Source organism: Phytophthora cinnamomi (genome assembly GCF_018691715.1).
Source record: "Phytophthora cinnamomi strain GKB4 chromosome Unknown Contig81, whole genome shotgun sequence".
Taxonomy (NCBI): domain Eukaryota; phylum Oomycota; class Peronosporomycetes; order Peronosporales; family Peronosporaceae; genus Phytophthora; species Phytophthora cinnamomi.
Genome location: NW_027151014.1, coordinates 48,843 through 76,084, shown reverse-complemented (window position 1 = coordinate 76,084; position 27,242 = coordinate 48,843). Strand labels below are relative to the sequence as shown.

The following is a 27,242-nucleotide window of genomic DNA, read 5'->3' as shown; positions in this document are numbered from 1 at the left end:
CTGGATGTTCGCGTTTTTTGTTGGTCCGCGGCGATGCCTATCATCCCCACGAAGGCCACCTCCAGGGGGCATGGGAGCTGTACACTCCCGTGCAAAGTGACCGATCCTTCCGCAACGGAAGCATCGCACGTCGCCTTCCTGCTGCTGGTAACCAGCAGTTGTTGCGTTCGAGAGGTCCATTGGCTCCGGACCTCCCGTCCTCGCTACCGGGCGCAGTTGCGGCCTCGGTACGTTTACATGGAGTTTAGCCTGCCGCAGGCTAAACTCTTCTTGCATGGCAAGAGTTATTGCAGCTTCGAGAGTACTCGGGTACTCTCGGAAGAGATAGGTCTTCACAGGCCCATCTCTAAGCCCCTTCATGAACGTGACGACCTTGGTCGCTTCGTCAATCGGGTTAGTCACGATATTTGATACCAAATATCGTGCGCGCTGCGCGTAAGCATGGACGTCATGCTTACCCTGCTGAAGGTCGAGGAACTCCGCCCTCGACCGGAACTCGTTTTGCGGGGGCTCAAACGCTTGTTTGAGCTCCTCTTTGAACACTTCGTACGTGCTGAAGCACGTAGGATCGGAGAGTCGGCGTCCATACGCCCAACTCGCGCGTCCGCCAAGGCAGGACATGGCGAACGCGACCTTCGACAGCGGGTCGACGATGCGTCGAGCCGCTATGGCTGTGTCGAGTTCGACAAGCCATCGGAGGAGAGGCTCGCCCTCTCTTCCCACGTAATTGCTTACGCTCAACTTTAATGGTTGAGCACGCGGTGTCGTCCCTGACGACGCCGTCACTGAGGAAGCAGCGTCACGCTGCTCCTTCATGATGAACCCCAGAGCAACACCATGTTGCTCCGTCGGCGATAGCGTACGCAGCATTGTAGCTATCGCCGCTTCTCCAATGACTGTTGACAGTCGTTGGAGGGCCTCCCACTCTGGGTCAGACAGGTGGGGGCAGTCAACGCGTGCAACATGCGTTGCAGGCGTGTTGGAGCTCTCCATGGGCACCTCCGTGCTCATGTGGTTCTCGGCTCCGCGTTCGTACACCGCGTACGAACGTCAAGCAGTCGGTCGTTGGACGGACTACAAAGTGCTACCAGGTGTAGTGGGCCTACTTTGGCTCACTACTTTAGCTTACACGTCGCGCTACGTGTATGAGGAAGCGTAAGTACTTAGTAATTACTTAGGTTAATTATATTTGAATACACAAATATAAGTTAAGTAACAAAAGGATTCCAAGTGACTTAGATTAGGTAAAATGAGAACTGTATTGTTTGTGAATTGATCTTCCTCTAAAATCTGCTAAAAACTGTTTATCATCTATGAAAGGGTTGGCAGCGGCTGGCTGTCAGAGCCCCGCTAATATGCATGTCTCTGATTGGTAGAAAGATGCTGCTTTCTACCAATAGGATCTTAAGGGTATGTGTGGACCACTCACTGTGGTGGTCCACTTCAATGTATCCATTGGTGTGTCTTACACCAATGTGAGGAAGTATCTAAAACCTTTAACAGATATTTATCTGTTAAACCATAAGTGACAAATGTCATGCACAAGTGACTGTTGTCACTTGTGTGTGTAACCCCGTTACACGCATTGCATGTAGCAGAGGTCCGCCAATACAGTATGATATTGAATTGGATCCACCGTCTGCCAGTACAGTGTTTTGCCTCAATAGCGCAGTCGTACTTTGTATACAATTTCTCAAGTAAATGGGGTGACAGAGGTTTTACTAGTCGACTACGAGTGGGAGTAGGTCGCAATGATGCCGCGCAAGCGCTCAACTTCAGGCGCTGCAGCCTCTAAGTCGACCGCACCCGACTCGCCGTGAGCTCTCTTCCAGCGAATCCCGTAGCGAGATTGCACGTGGCGTAGCCAAGACCAGGTAAAGCTTGGTAGTGACGACGGCGGAATTTCTAGAAGCCTGGCGATTTTGCGAACCCGCATGATGCTTCTGGAAAGGCTTCGGAAGAGACGGCATTGCAGACTCGATGCTTGTAGACTTGGTTAGGCTTGGCTAATGAAAGAATGAGGAGCGAGTCGCTCCGGTCGCTCCGACCGACCAAGGTGATCTTGGCGCGCAATGACATGAGTGTGACGCTTTTTGTTTTGACGTTTTCCCCTATGTCCTCGGTTGTGGTAATTTGATTGGCGGAACCATATTGTCGATGGCGTGATTGGCTGAATCTTGCTGTTCGTGAAAAACAGGGTGATTATATATAGTCTGCGAGGTTATTAGATGTGATGGCTGCGCTATTGAGGCAAAACACTGTAATAAATATTGCAATTTCAAGTGAAACAATAATAAAAACCACCGCAATTTATATTCTTTTGGTACAGAAATGGAACAACTTCTATCACTTTACAGAGGGATACTGCAGTTGAGATAGCAATTTTCAAGAGAGTAGGCTCAATCTATTGGTTCTAGCTGGGAGATGGACGTCGTCATCAACAGGTTCAGGGAACCCGAGGCGGCGCAGAACTGTCCTGATCTCGTCAATATCAAGATTAAACTCGGTTGCTGGGCGATAGAGGTGCTGGTAGTGGTTCCAAACGAGCAGCTCAAACGGGGAATGTGTGGGCTGATCGCACGCACACGTGGAAATATATCGTTCCGGAGACGCATGGCTCTGTGGATGCGCCATAAAATGAGAATGTTCTCACGAAGATGGCGCCATTCGTCATGGACATCGCGGTCGGACAGGAAGATCAGCAGCTTCCACCCCAAGGAGCATCGAAAATCTGGAGCCCATGGTTCTGCCACAACACCTGGACGGGGTCACACTCGAAGAAGCAATGCGTAGCATCCTTTATAGCCCGGCAGCCAGGGCGCACACAGTGTTGCGCCAGCGGTGATACTGCACTCAAGTGACCCTGGCCTATAGACTGGAGGTTTATTGGCTAGACTTTCGGTATTTGCAAGTGAGGGGCACTTTTTACAAATTCATTGCCAATAATTGGGTCAATTTTATATTGTATTGAGGTCAGTGTATTCCAGTAATAAAAATAATATTAAAAAAACTGATTATTTATTGTATTGCACTATTTTTTTCGACCGCAGGCCCACAGGGGTCTACGGACGGTCTATTGAAGGAAAGCTCATACAGTGCTAAAAATTCGTACAGAAGTTTCCACTAGTCATGTTAGCTCACTCACTCAATCTCAGCCTAAAGGCGTATGTAGATCGCGAGATATGGCAGCACCAGCTGTGGGTTGCACATTGACCCAAAAGTCGCTTGACCTTTGCGTCTTTTATGTGGTTTCGAGCACCACTTTGCTGACAAATGTTGCGCGTTTGATGCAATACTGTAGTACTACGTGTACCTTTGTCCTACTATTTCGCCCATGCTATGTTGAATGGGATGCGCTCGCCCGTCCGGCAGTCCTTGGGTACCCCGAGACGTCATTTTCAACGGGCAATTACTCTGAAGCTTCGTCAATGCTGAGTAGCAACTAGCACAGGGCGTATTGGCTTAAGTAGCTCTTTAGGATGATGTACAGCATTGTATAGTTTAAATAATACCGGATTTAGTTGTCTTTTCGATGTCCGTACAAAAATGCAAAAAATGGCGGCATCTTACAGGCAATGTGTGTTAATAACATTATCTCCGGTAACATCTCGACAACCCTCGACGTCGACAGCACTATTAATAGAGCCGACGCTCAACGCCAAGAACCTTGAGAGAGGATGACGTTACGCATCTCACCACATGTGTACACTGTAGAGGGTCGATAGCCGACATAAAAAAAGAAAATGAACAGATAGAGTTTGATCAAACTCTCGATTATCGAGGATTTGGGCCGATCGCACCGGGGCCTTGTGGAAGGGCATGGGTGAGTTCGTGCCGGGGAAGCCGACCAATGGGTCATGCAGTTGCAAGCCGCTGTCCTAGAACGCCAGCCACGTGCTGGGGTTGTACATGAGCGCGCTGAGGATGCCGTTTCTACCGCTGCCGAGGCGCGCGGGGGGCAGCATCTTGGACGCCACGTTGTTGCCGTCTCCCATGGCGTCATTGAGGTCGGGACGATGAGGTTCTCGAAGTACACGGCGTTGGCCTGGATCGTGGCGATGTCGTTGTTGGGCCCGAGCACACCAAAGCTGATGGTGTTCACGTTCGGGTTGTCGTTTGCCCATGAAGTGCGTGTACTCCTCCATGGCGTCGGTCTGCTGTGGATGGTCCATGGGGTTGAGCCCGAGGATGTACGCGCCCGGGAACACATTCTGCGGGTCGGCGCTCAGCCCCGGGGTGGCGGGGTGCGGGGGCAGCGGCCGCTGAAGCGAGAGGCCGTACTGCCCCCCAGGTTGGCGTTGAGTCGACCTCGACGACAGGCTTGAGCACCATCAGCTGGTCCAACAAAGGCCAACAGTACTACCACCTCGTCGGCCCCTAGTTCACCGACAAGCCTCGTGTTGTCAGTTGTCTATCCAGTTTGATATTCTAGAAGTGGAGGACGTTGAGGCGGACTGGAGACAGGTCATCTACAACGTTGCGTTCGACCATGGTGGCAACTTCATGCTTGTCGGGCATGCGAGGACAGTCGCTGGCCATGATGCATTTAAACACTGCGGCCTTCGTGTTACTAACGAGCGCGCTACCAGTCCAATCTTTTGCCGAAGTCTTCGATGAGTTGTGGTACATTGCCTGAGGGGACAGCTCATCGGGGAAACCCTCCAGATCCTACTAGCCGCTCATTCGATAAAATAGAAAGAATCTTGACAAGCGGGGAAATGAAATGAGAACTAATTGGGTGAAAATACAACAAGGGGGGGAGGGGACAGCTCATCGAGAAATTCGGTAGTTTATCTGGCTCGCGTCGGCGAGATACAGATTTTTCAGCTCGATTTCATGGCTTTTTATCAAGTTCATTTGAAATATTATCAGGGAATCCACTTGTGCCCGCATCGAAACTACCGTGGGCCTTAATCTGGAGATTGACGCATTGTAACGCATGAAAGAGAAACATAACATATTAATACCATACTATATTATTGTATTATAAACCGTCTGCACGTGGTCTCCCGAGTTTCTCCTCGTGTTATATCGATTATCTGGTGGAGTTTCCCAACAATTTCCAAAACCGACACGAGCGATGTTATGTAGTAATGCACACACGACGGTAAATTGAGGAATGGCATTAAGTTTTAACTTGTCGCTAGCAAGTTGCAGCACTACCCTGTTGTAGCTACGTTCGCTAAACTAATGACAAAAACTTCTTCTCAACTATCATTGGTCAAATTATCAATTGACGTGTACACCAAATGTACCAATTGACAATTTACGTATGAAGAATTTGACGAATCATGTATCGTTACATGAATCCGTCACAAGTGATCCGTGAATTGATGCTACAAAACGAACTTCAGCATCACCAATAACAGGAACACTTACAATGAAATAATATTAATAGAAGAGATAGATGACATCCTTGTGCCAGCAGCACACAACATTCTTAACAAAACATTATGTATGTGCTTGTCGGAAAATGAAAAAATCTTGACTCTTTCATGCGTGGGGATCTTGTCACCACCACAAAACCAACAATACACAAATGTCATACTAGTAGTAGAAGATTGAGACCAAGATGCCGAGTGCAACTAACGGGACGTCGCTGCTCGACAGCATACGTCCCAATTTGGTTTATAGCCAGCCGTGTAAGTACAACACAGTAAACTAAAGTGTTAACTCCGTGTAGACCATCGATGCAGGGAAAACTATTTGTCCAGGTGGACGCTTAGAGTTATCACTCGAATGTGACGCAGAATATCTCGATGCCGCAGTATAATGGTCGTGACTCAGCAGTTACTTCGAAGTCTTCTGTAGCTGATGATAGGCTGTTGCAATCGAATGGCTTTCCTTTCTTTAGGTATCCACGGAGGTGCTGCTGTTGTTTCTGCAACATCACATGCTGTTACTAGGTGATTCTAAATAGCAACATTTTCTAGGAAACGAAATCTAACAAAAACGGCCAACTTCTCCCTCCCCTTTCCGTGTTGCATCACAACAACACCGCCGTTGTTAGATTCTTAGCCAGGAAGGCCAAAGAACCGCCGTGAGTGCGTCAACGCACAGGCATTTATTGGACGATCCACTGGTTGAGACGCAATCCGCGATTAATGAAAAGCAGCATTGTGTTCCTTGCGCAATTAGTATTTCTAGTCGTCATCTCGGCGATCTTGGGGCTTTAGGGCGATATGCTAGCGAACATCAACGGTTTCGTGTACATATCCAGGATCAGACATGTGTCTTCGGCGATAGTAACACGAAATTAGCAACGTAGCGTTCGATCTTGTCCTTGTGGCCCCTCTACAGGAACTTGAAGCTGTATTACCACGGCTTTAGCTGCACCATCCGTTGAACTGGTTTGCTGTGATCCAGTAGTAATACCCCACCGGTGCCTGGTCTCTCTTGGTCCGTTTTGGATACAGCTTAATCACTTAACCGACACCTTGAAGTTGTCAGCAAAACGTCGATCAAGAATTCTCGGCATCCTTTGGCGCGCACACTTCGTTGGCATCGCCAGATTTGATCTGTTCTCGTCCACGGGGAGAGTAAGGAATGAAGAGCATGTCGAACAGGCAGTGCGCCCTGGAATGAAAGTGCAAATCCGTGCTTCGAGTTTGGTCAGCCCGCCCAAGCTCCAGCGATGTTGTACTGTACTGTACGGTATCTGTCCTTCTTGCGCATGCATGCACATACCGTACAGTACCGATCAGCGGCTGATTGAGCCAGCGAGACCCGCTCATTTTGCCCGTAATCGCATCGAGAGATTGGACGGCCTGCCAGGTGGTCCCGTCCATCGGTCCAATAAATGGCCGTCCAGCCAAGAAACAGGGCGGCCGTGAGTCAAATTTGAAGCTTTTTGAGCAACGCCGTCCCACCTGGACGTGCAGATCACGGCAGGTCGGTGGTCGTAGCGCCACGAGACAACAGAGGGAGAGAGGACCGGGCTCGCACTGAGAAACCGCCGAGTTACTCCAATGACTGCCAGCCAGAGCTAATTCCGCTCCGTCGCTGCGCTGGGTTCGGAACTTGGCGGCGGCTCTGGCTGCACTCGAATCGCTCTGGAACACAGCGCGACAGTTCAATTCCTTGATCGGTGAGCGTTCGTGCGTTGCTGGACGCTCGCCTGCGCAACCGGTATATCGATACTTACCGGTACGCGCCGAAAGGTCCGCTCTTTTGGGCTCGCGCTGAGTCAACTAGAGCCAAATCTGCCGCGACTAGCAATCCAGCCCAAGTCTCGTCCAAAGTGACGCTAAGCGTCCCAGGTAGGTAGGTAGTCGTGACCACGAGCTCATTGGTTATCCCTAGCTCCGTTCGACTGGAAAATTGGGGGGAGGGGGCTCGACGTCCGTGGACACTGCGAACTAACTACCCAGCGCTCGTTTCGTTCCGCTACGGAAGAGGCCAAAGGCAGGCAGCCAGACAGGCAATTGCGAAACGCGCAGCCCGACGCCTTGACCGACCTCTGACCATTCGGCATGGCCCGTGTGTTGTCTTGCCGCTTCCTGCGTCTTGGCTGCTCCGATGACGACCACCCACTCTTCAGGCGCGAGTATGCCAGGTACTTTGTCCGTTGCTGCCTCCCAGGCGCGTGCCGCGGTGTGCAGAGAGCGACGGCGGTGATTAATTTGTGGCGCGGTGCTGACTGCGTTTGTGCTGCAGGAACAACCGCGAGCGAGGCGTCAAGGTACACCAACGTACCGTGCTACGAAGCCCGACCAGCTTTGCTGCACCCGCCTAACCTGCTGCTGTGCTGCGCGTACTGTACTGTGCTGCTAGCTGCTGCGGTGCTTCCCGCACTGCTGCCCGGAGCACGTCAAGAGAAGCTACTGTGGCTGCTCTGTTCACGTGCTCGTGACCTTCTCGGCCGACGTGAGCGAGATGCCGATGGACGAGCTGCACGTGTGCGCGCGCATCGAGCCCACCCGCGTGGCGCCGGTGTGGCCTGCAGGCTTGGTGGACATCGCGCGCAACCTTGGCGCGGCAGAAGCCGCTGATGACAGACAGGAGAGCAAGTGCAGGCTGGAGGTCGGGGAGACTGTGGAACTGCCGGACGCCTATCCACCGGCGACGGGCCAAAGCACCGATAACGGAGGCGTGTGGGTGTTAGCAGAAAAGGAGAGCGATGCAAATCACCGAGGGCTACCAAAGGTATGTTTGCAGGCGCGCTTGCGCTTCGAGACTAAAGCCAAGCTAGTCCGTGTTCACAGTGCGGCGAAACCAGCTGTACACTAATTAGGTTCCCGCACAGTGCTAACCTGTGACCTGTTTTCGTTGCTGATGCGGGCTATATGGTTCTCCGCTCGAAGAATGTGGTGCTGTATGTCCTCAACAACCGGACATCGCCCAAGTGGTTTTATAATTACGACAGCAGCATTACGCGCGCGCAGCGGGAGATGACACACCACCTTGTTGCGTATGTATTTCAAGCACTTTCTGGCATTCCATCGCAGACGCAACAGGAGTCACAATTGCATCAAGACCAATCTCAAGGCGTTGTCGTTGCGCGCCACGCGTCTCCAGGATTCTTCCTCGTATCGTATCGGCGGTCAGGGGCCGCCAATAACCCCGGCTGCTCTCTACCAGCATTGCCTGTGGATGGATCGAGCGACAACGTGGAAGTTTCGGCTTCTGAAATACGATCGGCTTCTAGAATAGTGCAGCAGCAGGCACAGCAGCAGCACCGTCTACAGCTTCAGTTGCGTCAGCACCACCATCATCAGCAACAACGTTTACCAGGGCAGCAGCAGCAACAACTTTACATCAACTCCGCTCAAGAACAGCCTCAACATTTTGCTCCTTTCCCAGATACCCACAGCGTCGATTGCCAGAAGCCTACGAGAACCGAAAATGCCGTTACGACCCATTCCAACGAGTATGCTGATGTGAGTACTGAAAACTGGCGACCTATCGATTTGGAGACGCTTACGCCCGGTTTCTGTGAGAAGGCTCAGCACCTACTTATTCTATGGAGAGTTATCGAGCGTATTTCGCTGCGAGACTTGGAGCACAGCACCAGCCCGGCACACGTACATGTACGATCCCACTGGTTGCGTGCGGCAGCAGCTCTTCGGGCCCCGCCGATAAGGTTTGATGCACAACTCGAAGCTATCATAGCGTCGTTCCTGAGCTCCGTATTCGAAAGCGTGCCAGCGCGGGATAATCAACGATATCCATCAAGCAGCAGCGGCAGCAATCCGTTTACCATGCGAGAGCAATGTACTATCCGAGCGAGTGCACATCTTTTTCTACGTGCTCTATCATCCCGCACAGTGATGCATTTATTGCATAGCGCGTGTCGGATGGGAAACCACGACGGAGCCAGGCGGGAACTCCTCGACAAGTTTGTATCGTTGATTCTGAATCTCTATGAAGTTCTCGAAGACGTGTTGAGTGATGTGGCTGCAAATGGCGACGCGGCTTTCAAAGGCTCCCTACCAGCGATGGTTGACGATGTGTTGTCTCTCGTATATGGTCGGACACATTTCGGTGCACTTCGAGCAGAAGTGTCGTGTCTGCTTCTTGATCAGCAAACGCCAAACTCAGTTGCAAACGCTCTGAATAACATCTTCAGAGTGTTTACCTGCCAGACACAGGATTTCGTGGCCCAGTCGGAATCGCGAATCCCCCAACCTCCGCGACAGCAGAATTATCGCGAAAACATTGGTGGGAGTCAGGACCCATGGAATCGTCGATGGCTTCTGGAACCTGGGTCTGTACATACCGTCAACATCGGCCAGGGAGGCGTACATCCTGATGTCAGCTTGACTGGTGCCGCGCAGCTTATTCGAGAACTGGGCTGTATCGATATTGAGACCACTGGAGGAGGTACTTGCATGTCGGTTCGATCGGTGGTCAGCTTTGCTGGAGGAACGCCAACGTGTCCGATGGAGCTGATGCTTGATGGACAACTCCGGGAGTTCAAGGTTCTACCAAGTGGCCTGTCATCGAAAATTGAGACAGCAGGAGGATGGTACATTGGAGACTATGTCGCGGTGCTCTCAGACGATAGACAAGCGATGGACTTTCGTTTTTTCGCGTTCGCGGAAGACACGTCGGCAGCCTCGACTAACGATGGCATGGGAGGCGTGACAGTCACTCGTCAAGTCAGTATGTCGCTCATCTTAGAACAGGTGCGACACTATGACGAGACCGTCGATCGTGCTCACGCAAGAGATGTTTTCGTTGTCGTCCACGGAACCGTGTTCAGTTCGACATATAGCTGCGTCATGCAGCTCTCTCGTATGTCGCTTAGAGATCGAGGAACAATATGGAACGAGCTGTCATGGACGCCAATGATTGAGGTTAATGCAGGCTACGTCGCAATCTAACATCATCCGTTCGTGATAAATTTCTAGAGTAGCGGTTGATCTCAGACGCTCATTTGATTTTTTTTTCAATCTAAGAATAAAAATAATATGCATTTACATTTATATTTAAGGGTTCGGTTAAGCGCGTTTCACAGAGGAATTAGGAAAGAGGAGGACAGTACAGTACAGACAATGATACACAAATCCGGCAGACAAAGTCGTGTACTGGACATCAAGGACTCACCAGCCAATCATGTTCAATCAGTAGACTTCATCTTTTTATTCCATATGCTTTTGAGTATCGTATAAAATATAATTTTACGTGCGTTTTATAAAATCCTTGGAGTTTATGTCCTTTTTATCTGCCGATCGCAGCGGCATTTCTCGCTTTTTTATGAGTGAGATGGCATTCATGAGGCCGGCTTTGTGTGTCGTTTTCTGTACATGGACGTCATGGACCGGGAAAATCGATAAAGTTCACAGTTCCTTTAGGACTATGTTTAGACATCGATAATCGGTGTGGAGGGGGGGGGGGGGTGACTATACGGATTGTGCACGTATGAGCAGGCAACTTGCGTGGTGGCGAGGGCTGGACCGGTGACGCAGATTCGTGGCCAGCGTTGCGGGTGTATCGGTGCGGCGGGGAACTGACTATGCGTATTTTTTTGTGTATATATGTGTATGAGCAGGCAGATGTGGGAGCAGTGTGCTATGAGTGCATGCATGCATACAAAATATAGTGTACGGAACCACTATCTGCAATAGTATCATTTCACCATTTAGTCGGTACATTCGAGTTGGCTTGGTTCAGCCACAAGGCACATCCTCAGATAACACAGTCTTATTATAACCGTACCACTCGGCTGCTAACAAAACAATCGGGACAGCGGGTATCCCGCCCTTCGCCGACACCTGCCAACTGAGGCCCACTCTCCGGAGATCCGCCGAGCTAACGGTCTCTGTTCCAATACTCCTGTAGCCCTCCCACACGCGAGCGCTTTTACAGACCGCCGGGATAGAAGCAACAGACTTGAAGAGCAACTGTTCAGCGCACCGGCTCGCTGAGCTAGCGAGATTTTCCTTCGCGCTGGGCAAAACAAAGCCCTAAACCGGGACCACGTAGATCTCATGGCGCTGCCAACCAAGTACCCTAACTTGTGCCTCTCGAATACCGACGGCAGACGTAATCCGGTCGTGCAGGGATTTACCGAGAAAGTGTGCATGTGTTCTGGGCCTAGCAAATTCTGCTCTGTTTGTTCTTAAATTTTCCGGGAGCCCTGAAGGGGTGCCTCTTGTATTCCTAAGGTCCATTACAAATATCAAGTGAAATGGCGTGGTTTCGGATCTCGATCGACCCGTCACCCTCGCTTCGACGCTTCATATCCAGTTGATCCGGATAAATCGATGAGCTCAGCGACCCCAGACCTTGGTGGAGTCCGGGAGCGTATCCGGATGGTGCTTGGTTCCGCCAGCCGAGCTCATCTGCTTGGATTCCACTTGAACTCGGCTGCATGGCCATTCCACACTCCGCTGAGCTCACGTCAGTATTTGGCATATAGTCTCCAGTTGGTGTAAGATTGCTCCTGCGCCTAGGCAGCTCATTGCCCCGTTAGCCACCATTGAGGCCTCGTACGGCGTTTCATCTCGGCGATCTCGGCTGACTGGTACCGTGTACCCATCGTGCCAAGCTGGTGCCGTCGGATCCATCTCCTTAAACACGCTATTGCGGTATTCCACCGCAGTATTGGTGTATCCCACAAAAATTGATGTTAATACGACATGACTGCGAGCCAGGATTCATGGCCGATTTCTTCAGAACCTTCAACCGCATCCTAGGCATGCGGCAGCGTTCAGCGATGACATACACGCCACAAGCGAACCCTACGGCAGATAGTATGGTACAAACGGCCACTCGCGCACTGGAAATTACAGGGTCTGGATCAAAAGGTTTGCGAAACGGCTCACCTTTGTGATTAAAACCACCCAGTATCGGATCTGAGGAGAAACTCCATTGTACAAAGTACAAGGGTGGGATCTCAGATCCATCCTGGAAGCTATAATCCCGGTGGGCTGTACTCGACGTCAGGATCAGGATCCAAGACGGCGGAGATACCAGATCCAAAGCTACTACAAGAGAGCGCAAGCGCACGTCAATACTCGGTTACAGGAGACGGGCGGATCGGCACAATCAAGAGATCCACCCGCATCAGATCGAGGCTCGATCCCGCGTCTGGCTATACTTGGATCGGGTAAAAAAGAGGGGCACGCATGCAAACTAGCGCAATTGTGGCACGGACCCTTTCGGGTAATCGAAAAAGTGGGTGAATATGCAGTGAGGATCCAGACTTCAGGCACTGACTATCGGCTATTTCCGGTGGTACATGTGTCCAACTTAAAGCCGGTGAAGCTTCCCGGGCCGAACCCGGATCCACTTGGCCGAAGCTGTGGCTGACCGGTTTTGGTTTAGATCAAGCGTTACTGCCAAAGGACGGTTGGATCCAGGATCCGGATGAAAATGAATCAGAACTGGAGAAAATCACCGATATGAGGACATGCAAGAGGACTCGTTACGGCCTGATCCATCGTGAATTCCTGGTGCATTGATGAGGAAATGAGGATTGATGAAGTGGATCCCAACTGTGGCGTCATACGGTATGAGTTCTTGCAGGATCCCACAAGCCGAAACGGGTTCGGTGAGATGCCCACGGTGACTCTGAAGGTGATGGATGTCGCGCGTTTGATGCATCACTTGGATCTGGAGTCCTTAGGAAGAACCAAGACAAGGTGTTACAAGAGTGAGGAACACACGCCTCACCCAGCATGGGATCTGAGATTGGATCTCAGATTCTGGGTTGAGTGATCGAAGATCAACGTTTAACCTCGCGGCTATTCTCTGATTTGGGATCCCGCATCGCCACACAGGTGTCGCTCAATGTCATGGATGTCGTGCATTGGATATACCACTTGGATTTGGAGTCCTTGGGTCTGGTCGCCCTCCGTGTTGACGGGATCCGTCGAGTATCGGAGGTGGGTAATATCGGTATGGAGGTGCAGTAGCTCAGCGGCCTGTTCTTGGAGGTGTCCCTCGGCGCGGCGGAGATCCTGTGTCTGACGTAGTAATAACGCGGTGACCTCCTGTTGCTCCTAGACAGCTGCATCATGCGCGGCCACAGCAGCTCGCAAATCATCTGTCAGTAGACCTTGAGTCGGGGCTTTACCAGGCACCGATGCCCAGTGAGTGTGGTTAGGATCCAGCCTGGGACCGTGGCCAGATAGGTCTTGAGGTGGGCTATGCTGGGGATCCGACATGATGTCGAACAGGTGGAAGAAGTGGAAGGAGAAGTTTTCACGTACTGATATCGTTGGGTGCCAACCACTGCGAGCAGGAAGTGGCTGTGGTGAAGTGAATTCCACGAATTAGGCGAGAAGGGTATGATAGACCCAGACTGTGTCACAGAACCGCAACACTGACGGAGCGGGATCCCATTCCGGGAGATGGACGCAGATTATTGCTAGTGGTGGATCTGGGCTATGGAGAACCCTGTGATGTGTATGGAGTGTGTGGAAATAATATTCAAGGGCCCCCGAAGGTAATGCAGGCCCGAACCAATCAGCCAACCTTTGACTGATACCGTGCAAGCCACGGGATACCTAGGATGCAGTCGAAAGCATAATTCATCTCGATTACGAGAAATTCATCACTGCAGCAGATGCCATCAAGCGTATACGTAAGTGAAATCTCGCACCACACAGCGCGGTAGGCCTTGTCATCCGCAAGCTTGACTTCCACCTCAGTCCGAGCTTGAACACTTTCACTCAGTACGGACAAACACGACGCGCGGAAGAAGTCATTGATCGCTCCTGGGTCCAGGAGCGTGCGGAGTGGGCGTCGATCACCAGCGACATGACGACTAACAATAGCAGGACGTCCACTAGCTCGCGTTTGGAGTGGTATATCAGCTTCCGAACGTCCTAATAGCCACCGTACGGCTCTCCATCTTGTTGGGCAAAGCGACAAAATCTTCGGAGTTAGGTACCTAGGGCTTAACCCCGCTACGGCGGGCAATTTTGCCCCCCCCCCCTTATGCCGTTCCGGAAGGTTTAACAGAACTTGTTTTAAGTATGGAACAGATCCGCAAATCATTGCTTCCCTCTACACCCAATAAAATGTAAGCACGGTTGATTGGGCAAAATCGAATGAAAGGCGATGCATGATTGGATAACAGTGACAATGGCGAATCGTTGTGTGATCCATATGGTTGAGGAATTTGGAGAAAAAAAATTGTCCAGCTTCCGGAGACCACACAATCCAAGAATCCCCCTCCGCGCGAGATGGTGTTCAAGCACGTTTGGCGGCTTTTGCGCTCAGAGATGTGGACGCATGCACACGCCCAAGTCCTCGACGACGGGTTTGATCGCCATTCAACTGTACCTGTATAATCACATCGTTCCGCCCTTTGAAATGTGTTCTCACCGCAATATTACCTGTGTTCACGTGGAGCAGGTACTATTATGTGACGTCTGGTAGTACTGTGAAGGCGGGGAAGAAGGGAGTCGACTACTTCCACGCGGAGAACGCCTGGCTCCCCTACGAGTATGCGGATGTTCGCTTTTTGTGAGCGTCACAACATCCAGCTTGTACTGAATGAATCTCATCCGCCACTCTTCGCGACTAAGTCAGGGGGTAAGTTCTATGATCTGTATTGTATGGCCGCCTGGGGTTATCTAACATTACCGCATCTTGTGGAGCGCAAGCGAGCGGTTGCCGGCAGTCATTCATCCCCACCAAGTGCCATCTCGACTGATACCAAGTCCCCCCCCCAATGAGATGTCTCAGGATTTTGGATCGCAAAGCCACACAAAAACCGAAAGCGTATTTTCTTGATCACAAGAAAGCCGTTAGAAAACCAGTACGAGTGGAGGAGCGAGGGAGAACCCATTTTCCATCCTTCTCCTCGTAGCTAAAGCTTCGGAACTACTTTGAAGATACCGCGGTAGTCGCCAGGCTCTCCACCTATGTCGGCACCGCAGTACGCCTACCTACGTCCTTCTGACCTTACCCCATCAGGCTATTGCTACGGTGTTACGGAAGGAGAGACCACGGGTGAGGACACAATACACGTCGATCTGATGCTGAGCGCCGGCGTAGTGAACCTCGCACTTTGGGGATGTGGCGGTCCAGACGTGGGATCGTCGAGCTGTCACCGAGGCTGAAGCCCAACGTGGTATCGACACCTACATGGGCAGCTGCGTCGGTGTACCCTGGGTGCCTGTCGACGGCACCAAGCGATGGGGTTATGGTTTTGTGGTGGGCTATATTTGGCACGAAGACTCCAGTTCTGGGCGGTTGCACATCGTGTTTATCGACGGACCTGAATCGCTATCTTTCGAAGACCTCCCTACAGGACCTGGCGGTGGAGACCTACGCCATGGGTTCGTGTGTGCACCATCCCGTGTGTGATTTGATGCTGGGAGAAGCCATGGCCCTACACGAGACCGCGCACACAGCCTTTATGAGGAAGGTCATCAGCGACGCGACAAGACAACTTACTACAATTTTCGGTCGTCTTAATATTCAGCCTCCCGAGAAGACAACGCACGTGCCGCTGTATGACGTGTCCCGTGGTGTAGTTTGTCAAGTTTCCTTGATTCGATTCTCAACTTCGTTTATTATCATAACGGGCGGCGGCGTCGGCCACTGATGATAGTGATCAATGATTCTGTGTATGCAGAGGCGCTAATCGCGCAGGGTTCGGAGACTACGGAGATACCTCAGCAGACAACGCACGTGCGCGTTGCGGACGAGCGCTCGCTTGACTCGGATGTTGACAGCGACACACCACCTATAGGTCCCGCGCCACGTGCAATGCGGACTAAGCGAGTACGCAGTCCTATTCAGCCAGCGCAACGCAATCCCTTGCACCGACGGGCACATTTCGATCCAGAGAATGGCACGCCACTTGAAGAACTGGATACAGCTATGGGAGTTCCTGCTATTTCGTCGACGACGGACGTATCGCCTACGGCTCCTGGGAGTGACAAGGCAACCCAGCACTTTCGGCCTTCTTCAGTCGCGATGGGAATTCACGATCGTCTGGTGCTCCTCTTGAGCATCTCGTACTTGCTGAAACACGTAGGATCAGAGAGTCGGCGCCCACACTCCCAGCGCCTTGCGCGTCCGCCAAGGCAGGACATGGCGAAAGTGACCTTCGACAGCGGGTCGACGCATCGTCGACCCGCTATGACTGTATCGAGTTCGACAAGCCATCGGAGGAGAGGCTCGCCCTCTCTTCCTACATAATTGAGCGTGATCAATTTTAATGATTGACCACGCGGCGTCGTCAGGGTCGACGCCGTCGCTGAGGAAGCAGTATCGCGCTGCTCCTTCATGATGAACCCCAGAACATGTTGCTCTGTCGGCGATAGCGTACGTGTAGTCGGCCTACTTTGGCTCACTACATAAGCTTACACGTTGCGCTGCGTGTATGAGGAAGAGGTAGATTAGTTTTAATTAGAATAAAATATACTGGAGTCCCCAAGTATAATTTAAACTAAATAGAGACACCGAACTAATTAGATTAGGGTAAAATGAGAACTGTATTGTTCATAAATTGATCTTCCTCTAAATCTGCTAAAACGGTTTATCATCTATGAAAGGGGTTGACAGCGGCTGGCTGTCAGAGCCCCGCCAATATGCACGTCTCTAATTTGTAGAAAGATGCTGCTTTCTACCAATAGGATCTTTAGGTAGGTGTGGACCACTCATTGTGGTGGCCCACCTCAATGTATCCATTGGTGTGACTTACACCAAGGTGAGGAAGTATCTAAAACTTTTAACAGATAACCTATGTGTTAAATTCAGAAGGGGCTTATAGCCACTTGTGCGTGTAACCCGTTACAGCTTCCACCCTTAAGGTAAGACGAGCGGGGTTCCCGCACGTCAATCTCTGAATTGACCATTTGTCGTTTCTCCGCGTTTGGAGAAGAAGTCCGCGCTCATACAACGATGAGCGCGTCCAAGGAGAAGAAGGACGTATTACGAGCGCCAGACGGCGAAGTACGGTGACGACATCGTCGACTTCGATGACGACGAAGACATGTAGGACGAGAAGGACTCGTCCCTTAAGGGCAAAGACTCAGTGTCGAGCGGGTTGCTCGACCACCACGGTGGGAACGTCCGCCCGCACGAGGGAGATGACCCGGACGCTTCGTGCTCGAAGCGTTCGCGAACTGAGAGCGATACCACACTCGCTTCTGATGAGGCTCTCAGTTCTCCGCGCGCTGCATCTGCAAAGCGTGATACGTGGATGCCGTCCACGTCCGAGATAACGGACCGGTATGGGAACTCGGTACCTCCGCATGAGGCGCCGCTGTATGAAGCGCCATCAAGGATGACGCTGTGGCGCCAAGTTACAGTTTGATGCGAAGGCCCAGGTCGCGGCGGTCTCGCAGACCGCCTCGAATATCCAGGTCGAGTTGGTGACCCGGATGAAGGAGTTGCTCCAGCGCGCGGACGCGCTGGAGGAGAGGCTGCTCGTCACCGTGGCCAAGTCCTCCGCTTCTGTCTCCACTTCTGCCGAGCTAGGTGGCTCGTACTGCAGGTATGGCTTCAGCTGCCCGACGTAAAAGGTCAGATGGAGAAGCATGCTAGAAGGTATGTCTAGCGTGTAAGCGTTGTCGTGCCGTGCTAGCACAGTGAACGACCCGATGTAGCGCGGAGCAAGCTTACTTGCTCCGAAATCCGAAACTGCATGTCTAGGCAGGTTTTGAGTAGCTAACAAAACCAATGAACTAATTTTGAATTCATTTGTGTTGGCTCTGCCCACATTGTCGGCGTTCAGCTTCTGTTGATCAACAGAAGCTGCTATTGCATCTTGGACAAACCGAATTACGGCTTGTCTTTATTAATGAAGTCGATTGCATCCGAGCTGAAGTCATTCAGCTCGCTCTCTGCTAGAGGCCCGGCCTCGGTGTGGTTCTTGTTATTTGGGGAGTATGTGCCCTCACTGTACTCGTTTGACTTGTCCTTGTTGCTTGAGGAGTCTGCGCCGAGCGCAGACTTCTTCTTGGCGAGATCTGCCCAGGGCGCAGACCTGTGCCTCTTGTTCTCCGTCATTGCAGCTGACACTGTGTAAGCGTCAGTGGCTTTGTGTTGCTGCTGCGCTGCAGTCGTAGATCCTCCCCCACTTAAAATCGGAGACACTACTCTAGGTAAACTCAGCAGGCGTGGATACCGCATATCATTCACATAGAACGGTGAATGCCCGGTCGAGGCATGTACCGAGTTGTTGATGGCAAACTCTGCCATCGATAAACACTCGCTCCGGTATTGGAACGAGTGAGCGTAGCTCTTCAAATTGTCGACGAGCACGCGATTCACGCGCTCGGTTTGGCCGTCCGTCTGCGGATGATCCGCAGTCGCCATTGAACGTTAGCTCCCAAGAAGTGTAAACACTTCTTGCCACAGGTGCGCTGTGAAGTGCATGTCTCTGTCCGACACAATGTCGATCGGCATGCCATGGTGTTTGAGCACCATGTCAACGAACAGACGGGCCGTCTGCTTCGCGGTCACTTCTGCCGGCACCGCAGCAAGATGTACCATCTTGCTGAAGCGTCAACGAAGACCACGACACCGGTATTCCCTCCGCTGTCCGGGGGAAGACCAAAAATGAAGTCCAAAGACATGGACTTCCAACACTCCGACGTAGTCGGTAGTGATTGTAACGGAGCGTGCGCGAATGGCGCAGGCTTACGCGTTGGCACACCTCACAAGCACGGACGTACTTGCGCACCCACTTGTGCTGGTGGTGCCAGTAGAAGTCGCGCGTGAGAAGGACGTATGTCTTCTCACGTCCGAGATGTCCCGCAGTCGGGGCATCGTGATACTCGTACATGATCCTGAGTCGCAGGTCATGGTCATTTGGCACGACAACGCGGTCCGCGTTGTCGTCGACTGCGTTGTAAAGCAGCAGTCCTTCGTGCACACGAAAGCGGTGTGCACGCGCTCGAAGGTGCTTGGGCAGCTTCTGACGGGACTTGTCAGAAGGCGCTGTGCCATAGGCCAGCAAGAGCTTCGCGTCCGCGTCGTGCGCGTACGCGGCCTTCACATCATCCAACAGAGATGATGTGGGTTTGCTCGATCGTATGGCGTCAATGGCATTGACGTCAGCAGCTTCTGCATAATCCGGCCGACGTGATAACGCGTCGGTCACCACATTCAATCTTCCGGGTTTGTATTCGACCCGGAAGTTATACTCCGCAAAGAATGAGAGCCATGTCGCCATTCTCTATGAAACGTGTGGTGACGTCACTGCAGTGCGCAGTGATGCATGGTCGGTGTAGACCACAAATGGTCTACTTCCAAGCAAATACACTCGGAACTTTGCGAGTGCGTATTTCATGGCAAGGGGTTCCTTGTCATGTACCGGATAATTACGCTCAGCTGGCTTCAGCTGACGTGATTGGTAGTAGACGACACGATCACGGCCCTCGTGATCGTGCTGCATCAACGCGCATCCGATTGCAAAGTCGGATGCGTCACATACGACGTGGAATGGACGATCTTGGTCAGCCACTGCCAAGATCGGTGCCTCAGTCAAGTCCGCTTGACTGCATCGAATGCCTTTTGGCAATCGGGTGTCCAATTCCACACAGCTTCTTTCTTAAGAAGCTGTGACAGCGGGCGGATCTTGCCCGCATAGTCCTCCACGTACTTGCACAAGTACGTGGCCAAGCCAAGGAACTGCCTCAGTTCCTTGACACTTGAAGGCGTTGACCATTCATTGATCGCTCTGACCTTTTCCGGGTCAGGGCGAACACCATTCTTCCCTACGAGACACCCGAGGACGGGTATCTCGCTCGCCCCGAAGATGCACTTCTTCAGGTTCGCGTAGAGCATATGCTTTCGCATAAGCTCAAGTAGCTTCCGGAGATGCACCCTGTGCATCTCTACGTCGGTCTTCCCGTCCACAGCCCGGCTGTGGATGAACACATCATCGAAGTAGCTCGGTGCGAAGTCGCGCACCGAGCGCAACAAGTGCGTCACGCACCTGTTGAAAGTCGCAGGGGTGTTCTTAAGCCCCTGTGGCAATACTAGCCACTCCCAGAGCACGCCGCTCGGCGTGCTCACTGCCGTGAGAGGGATATCGCTCTCACGCATTAGGATCTGATAGAAACCATCTCCGGCGTTACCGCCTCAGTCTGCCCAACAGACGATTCTCGTGGCGTCTCGGTCCCAGACCGAGACTTGCGCAGCGTTTTCCGCTTGCGCCGTCTTCTTGTTGTGCGGAGCCGGGCTCCGCACAGTTGTTCTTCTAGTCCAGGCCCGGCCGTGGACAGTTGTTCGCCGGCGGACCCTGTCCGCGGGCGATATCAAGCCCAGCTCGATCGCATGGCGCTTCGTCGTACAGCCCGGCTGCACGACAGCATGCAAATTGCGTCAGTGCGGTACGTTTGCAACCGTCCGCACTGTTTGAAGCGTCGACGCCATTCATTGGTGGAGCCCCTCATCACCGAGGGTGCGTCGGCTCCCGGAACCGACGCGTCGTCGTCGACCTGACCTCTTCGGGTCAGGGACTGTCCCATGCGTACTTGAACGCGAGTGTTGGTTCCCGGAACCGACACATCCTCATCTTCCGACGTCGGCAGCACCGCCGACGTGGGTCCCACTTGTGCGCGCCCTCGCGCACTCCTTGGGCACTCCGGGACAGCGGCATAAAGCGCTGTCTCGACTGGTGAGCTGCGCGCACCTGCTGGTGCGTGCGCTGCGGTAACAGGGCCATCGCTCTCTGTTCCGCTGTCGTGACCGAAGCGCACGAGCGTGCGCTCTTCCAGTCTATCACCGGATCATGCTGTGGCTTGCACGGCATGCCCATTACCACGTCGAACTTATCGTCCAGGTCTAGGACGATAAAGCGTTCGACAAACACTCGTTGTTTGTACGAGAAGCGCACGTTCACAACGCGCTTCTCGGTCTTTACGATGGCACCTGTTGCCAGTCGTACCTCCAGAAGACTTCGAGGTGTATCTACCTCCTCGAAGTCAAGTCTCGGCAGGCTTCGTAGTCGAACAAAGTTGTTCGACGCGCCTGAATCTACCAAAGCTCGAAGAGAGTCACTCGCTCTCTTCGAGTAAACCTTCAAGATGGCTAGGTTTGGCCTGTCATCTTGTTTCTTGCAGTGAGAGCTAGTATCACTGGGGGCTGCAGTCCTCAGTGTCGTGTGCCCGATGTCGGCACGCGTGACTGCATTACCAGTAGGGCTCCCCGCGCGTACTGGATGTTCGCGTTTTCTGTTGGTCCGCGGCGATGCCTATCATCCCCACGAAGGCCACATCCAGGGGGCATGGGAGCTGTGCGCTCCCGTGCAAAGTGACCGATCCTTCCGCAACGGAAGCATCGCATATTACTTCCGTGCTGCTGGTGACCAGCAGCCGTTGCATTCGAGAGGTCCATTGGTTCTGGACCTCCCGTGCTCACTACCAGGCGCGGTTGCGACCTCGGTACGTTCGAATGCCGTTTAGCCTGCCGCAGGCTAAACGCTTCTTGCATTGCGAGAGTAATCGCAGCTTCGAGGGTACTCGGGTACTCTCGGAAGAGATAGGTCTTCACATGCCCATCTCTAAGCCCCTTCATGAACGTGACGACCTTGGTCGCCTCGTCAATCGGGTTAGTCACGATATCTGATACCAAATATCGTGCGCGCTGCGCGTAAGCATGGACGTCATGCTTACCCTGCTGAAGGTCGAGGAACTCTGCCCTCGACCGGAACTCGTTTTGCGGGGGCTCAAACGCTTGTTTGAGCTCCTCTTTGAACACTTCGTACGTGCTGAAGCACGTAGGATTGGAGAGTCGACGTCCGTACGCCCAACGCCTTGCGCGTCCGCCAAGGCAGGACATGGCGAACGCGACCTTCGACAGCGGGTCGACGATGCGTCGAGCCGCTATGGCTGTATCGAGCTCGACAAGCCACCGGGGGAGAGGCTAGCCCTCTCTTCGCATGTAATGGCTTACGCTCAATTTCAATGATTGAGCACGCGGTGTCGTCCCTGACGACGCCGTCACTGGGGAAGCAGCGTCACGCTGCTCCTTCATGATGAACCCCAGAGCAACACCATGTTGCTCCGTCGGCGATAGCGTACGCAGCAATGTAGCTATCACCGCTTCTCCAATGACTGTTGACAGTCGTTGGAGGGCCTCCAACTCTGGGCCAGACAGGTGGGGGCAGTCTGCGTGTGCAACATGCGTTGCAGGCGTATTGGAGCTCTCCATGGGCACTTCCGTGCTCATGGGGTTCTCGGCTCCGCGTTCGTACACCGCGTACGAACGTCAAGCAGTCGGTCGTTGGACGGACTACAAAGTGCTACCAGGTGTCGTGGGTCTATCTTGACTCACTACTTTAGCTTATACGTTGCGAAACGTGTATGAGGAAGCGTAAGTACTTAGTAATTACTTGAGTTAATTATATTTGAATACACAAATATAAGTTAAATAAGAAGGGATTCCAAGTGACTTAGATTAGGTAAAATGAGAACTGTATTGCTTGTAAATTGATCTTCCTCTAAAAATCTGCTAAAACTGTTTATCATCTATGAAAGGGTTGACAGCGGCTGGCTGTCAGAGCCCCGCTAATATGCACGTCTCTAATTGGTAGAAAGTTGCTGCTTTCTACCAATAGGATCTTTGGGCAGTTGTGGACCACTCATTGTGGTGGCCCACTTCAATGAATCCATTGGTGTGACATACACCAATGTGAGGAAGTATCTAAAACTTTTAACAGATATCCTATCTGTTAAATTCACAAATGGCTTGTAGCCACTTGTACGTGTAACTCCGTCACATGCTCAGTTTCAGCGAAAGCCTCTTCCAGTGAACGTGAAAGAGTATGCCACGAGCGCACTTTGGGGAATCGTACCCGAGTTTGCCAACCTCTGAGACTCGGGGTCCTGGACGTGACATGCACCGCTGACTACCTCGGCAACACCTCCGTCAAGCTTGCAGACGAATGGCACATAGCGGCCTCAGATTTTCGCTGACGTCGAACCGTCACCGGTTTGACTTGGAGCCTATATTGAATTGTGATTGGTGGAGAAAGAGGATGCGGCGCGGCCGTACCCGTGTGACATGAGTGGCGACAGGGATGGGGCGTGTTCTTGTGGAAGGAATCCTGCGCCTGACCGCAGATGGGCCCAACCGGCTGGAAGTGTGAAATCCTGGGCGTGCACACCCAGGATTCAACAGTACATTCAGTCCAGCTACCGGACTTTCCCTTATGACGAATGCCTAAAGGCTGGCGGAAGTGCCCCAGGATTTCAAGATGGAATCCTGGAATTAGACCGTGAATCCAGACGCTCTATACTAAAACCAAGTATCTCCCAAGTCGACATCCAAGATTCACCAAGTTACGCCAAAATTCACCAAGTTACGCCAAGATTCCAAGAATCACCCAAGATACCTGAGTGTGAATGCAAAGCAAGTTTGGAGCCAGTTTGAGGCCAGTTTGCAATCAAGTGATGTGTGGCTTGAAGAACAGTCGGGAATCCACTAAGACCTGTCGACTCGACTTTTTCGAAGAGAAGAAGGAGAGTGCTCACACTATATTGTAGCCAAGTACTGTAGGGGTTGGAATGGCTAACTGAGCTTACTGAGGGTCTGTGTTGCATTATCCTCTTTGAGCTCAGGCTGGCCCGTACCACCCTTTTTCTTTTTATGCAACAGCGTGTGTTCGATTGCAAAGCCCCAGGGTTCGCCTCGACGCTCAGGCCAACGCTCACAAGCAGCCCGCGGTAGCCTTTCTCGCCAAAGCATCAAAGGTTAGAAGCTATTACCACCAGACGAAATACGCAGCACTCACCAAAGCTGTCCTGCATTCGCTTCTTCGGGTCGCCCGACGAGTAGCCGCGCACGTAGACGATAAACCTGAGAACGTGCACCATTCCGGCGGTCGCGGCAATCGGGGACGGTAGGCTCTGCAGGGCAACAGAAGTACAACAATGTAACCCTTTTATCGATCCTCATTTCAACTCCAAGTGCAATAATAACGTGCGATGAGGTGAACAACAGAGCCAGGAAAAGCGGGATGTTTTGATGATCTGGTAGCCGCGCTGCACGCAGTTGAAGGCCTTGGCGTTCTTATCACGCTGCTCCGCGTCCAGAGTGTCCTTAGGCGGATCCTTCCATTTGGCAGCAAACGCAGCGGTGACCAGCACCTCCTCGCGGACAGCATTCAGGTGGAAGATGGGCAGGTCATCCAGCAACCCCATTGTGTGCTGGTGAGCGTGCCGGTCGTGTCCAAGCACAGCATGTTCACGTGTAACCGTCTTAGCCGCAGAGCCCTGCACCGCCACCACGAGTACTCCACGTGCCGCAGGCTGTGTCATAGGCAGTCGCAAGGTACACCTAAGGCGCGACTGCGTTTATGTGTACGCTGCCAGCAACGACTTTGTCCACTTTGCACCGGATATAAGTTAGTCGTTGTCAGCTCCTCTGACATGTACCAGTCGCCTTTTAGGGGATATTAGGTTTACGTCGGAGAAATGTCGGAGGTGTTGTGAGACAAAGTACGCAAAAACATTGCAATAACCTCGTACTTAGAAGAATCAATACATATCACTAGTATATACTTGACGGAGCCTCCGACATGATTGCAGATTTATCCTTTTCTCACATGTGCCCGGTGAATGAGGGGTCAAGCGCCAAGAGCACGCGGCGTCACTAGGCAGCCGCGTGCCAGTGACAATTGACTTGACGGACAATGGTGTGGAGCACAGCACCGTGGTTGGTGACGAGTGAAGGCAAGATCGTGGCAGGAAAAGCTGCCGTCACCGGAAGTGTTGAAGCTGCGAAGAGTCGGTTGATGTTGACAAGATTGAAGATCGCAAGGAGAACAGACATGGAGGGCAAAGGACAGTGGCGAGTATAATAGCCAGGCGAGGCGATGCAGACTGTAGGTAGGCGGTAGGTATAGGCGGCGGGGACTAGCTAGGAGAGCTCTGTGTGTGCGGCTGGCCTCAAATCTCTCAGTTGCAATTTGGAAGGGAGTAGTCCAGATAAAGCAGCTAAATACTACGCGTAGCGTTCTGTGGCAGAGGCCGGCACTACCCAACAACAGAAGAGGTTCTTGTCGTTTCGTACTGCGGCCAAGGGGGTCAGCGAGGCGTGCGGGTCATTGTAAGGTAGTGCTGAGTAGTTTAGACGACGAGCGATGACGAACTTAATGTGTCACAGGGTGGCTGGGAGCGTGGTTAGTGACCATGAGGGCGCGAGGGGACTATTGAATGTCCTCTTGGCCGTGGGGTGCAGGGCCCGGAGTGGACCCGATGGGTGTGTCTACGCAGGAACGGTCCTCACTCAACCTTGTATTTACATTTGGGCTTACAGAAGGCGCGAGGACAGGCCCACAGATCTGCCCGGGTTGCCGGCTGCCTAACAATGTTCTCTCCCTAAGCCGGTCCCTGGTGCGGTTGACATCAGTTGGCCCCCCGACGTCCGCGTCGGCGATGCAACGGTTCTAGCTCCTGCTCATGTACTTACCCTCCCCTCCGAGTTGGATCTCTGCACTTGTGCAGCGTAGTGGCGAGCCAGTCAACATGGTGGTCATACAGGGGCTTTCTGGGCGAGTCTGTGTACTGAGTCAGGGCGTGAGCTAAGCTACAGCGGGCAAGAACGGAAGTTTGTGTGACCGTCCAGCAGTGGGGGCGGCGCGTAGGGTGAAGTTCGGGTGACCGTCCAGCAGTAGGGAGGTGAAGTTTGTGCGATCGTCCAGCAGAGGGGACGGCATACATGCGCAACAGAGGGCCTAACGGATAAGTATGGGTTACAGAACGGTACAGACACTAACATAGTTAAAAATGGGTTTGGTTTGTATAACAGAAGACTACAACCAACTAAGCTAAGGGAAGATGACGCAGCAGAGGGTGTCAAGTGTTTCGAGAGATGAACGAGCTGGTCGACGTGCTGCGCAAGCCGAGGCGGATGCGGCGGCAACACGTGAGGCGGTGGCATCGATAGCGGCTCGCGAGGCAGCGAAGCGAGTCCAGCTTGCGCCGGCCGCGGCGCTGATTAGTGGAACGGACGGAGATCTTGTTGCGACGTCGGCGAACGTCCGGGTCTCGACAGGACGAACGCCGAGAACTGGAGACAGCGGCGATGATGAAGACGATGGCGGTGACGTCATGGTGAGCGTGGCGGACTCCGGTACAGGAACTGGGGGCAACGCTGAAAGTACGGCTAGAAGTAATGCAGGTGGCGGTGCCAAGGTGCTTCGCAGGCGACGGATCTGGCGGCAGCAGCGACTGGTGGTAGCACGGCAGTGCGAGCGGGAACGGGAACTGCTCCGCCGGCTCCTCCAGGTCCGCCACCAACTGCAGCACCAGCGGCACCACGGTGATCTACCGCTATCGGGAGCGGGAGACGAAGTTGAGACTACCGAAGTTGAAGGGGCTTGACGAGCCCAAGCTCACGGTGAAGGCGTGGTTAAAGGCGGTGAAGAACGAGCATCGCCGCCAGGCCGCGATCCTGCACACCGAGTGGCGCGAGCACAAAGGTGTTCATCGAAATGGTGGCGAGCTTCGAGGGAGAGGCGCTACCTGGTTCGACACGGTGGAGGACTCCTTCGTGAGTCGTGAAGACCAAACGTTCGGGAACCTGAGCCGGTTGCTAAAGACCGGTACTTGGTGAAGAGGTCAAATCCAGAGGTGGTGGCGAGGCTTCGTCTTCGTAGGCAGCAGCGGGGCGAACCTCTGGTGGAGTACGCACAGAAGTTGCGGGAGATTGCGTCGAGCAACCCCGTTGACGAAGAGTGGCGTGTGGATGCGTTCCTGGCGGGGACGCACAACACGTGGAACGCGACGCTCATATGCGGACACCGGCCAGCGACGTTGAATGCGGCGGTGAATGCGGCACTTGACCAAGTCGGAGAGTACGGAGAGGGCTATGGAGTT

General features: G+C 52.8%; 2 protein-coding genes across 2 annotated transcripts in view; one reads left to right on the top strand and one right to left on the bottom strand.

Annotated features, from left to right (window-relative positions):
- Positions 1 to 3,878: 3,878 nt before the first annotated feature.
- On the bottom strand, positions 3,879 to 4,256 carry IUM83_12380 (diguanylate cyclase; the record flags this gene model as incomplete). Its single annotated transcript, XM_067937001.1, has 1 exon — positions 3,879 to 4,256. The coding sequence occupies one exon, from the start codon at positions 4,254 to 4,256 to the stop codon at positions 3,879 to 3,881; it is 378 nt and encodes a 125-aa protein (XP_067785271.1).
- A 3,216-nt stretch (positions 4,257 to 7,472) lies between these two features.
- The window catches only part of IUM83_12379 (Calcium-dependent protein kinase 29), a gene marked incomplete at both ends in the record, with an annotated part of 38,074 nt that continues 18,304 nt past the window's right edge, over positions 7,473 to 27,242 (top strand). The window contains 3 exons of the mRNA XM_067937000.1: positions 7,473 to 7,555; positions 7,657 to 7,681; positions 7,774 to 8,145. Coding sequence (XP_067785256.1) covers positions 7,473 to 7,555; positions 7,657 to 7,681; positions 7,774 to 8,145 — 480 coding nt within the window. The remainder of the gene's footprint in view (positions 7,556 to 7,656; positions 7,682 to 7,773; positions 8,146 to 27,242) is intronic.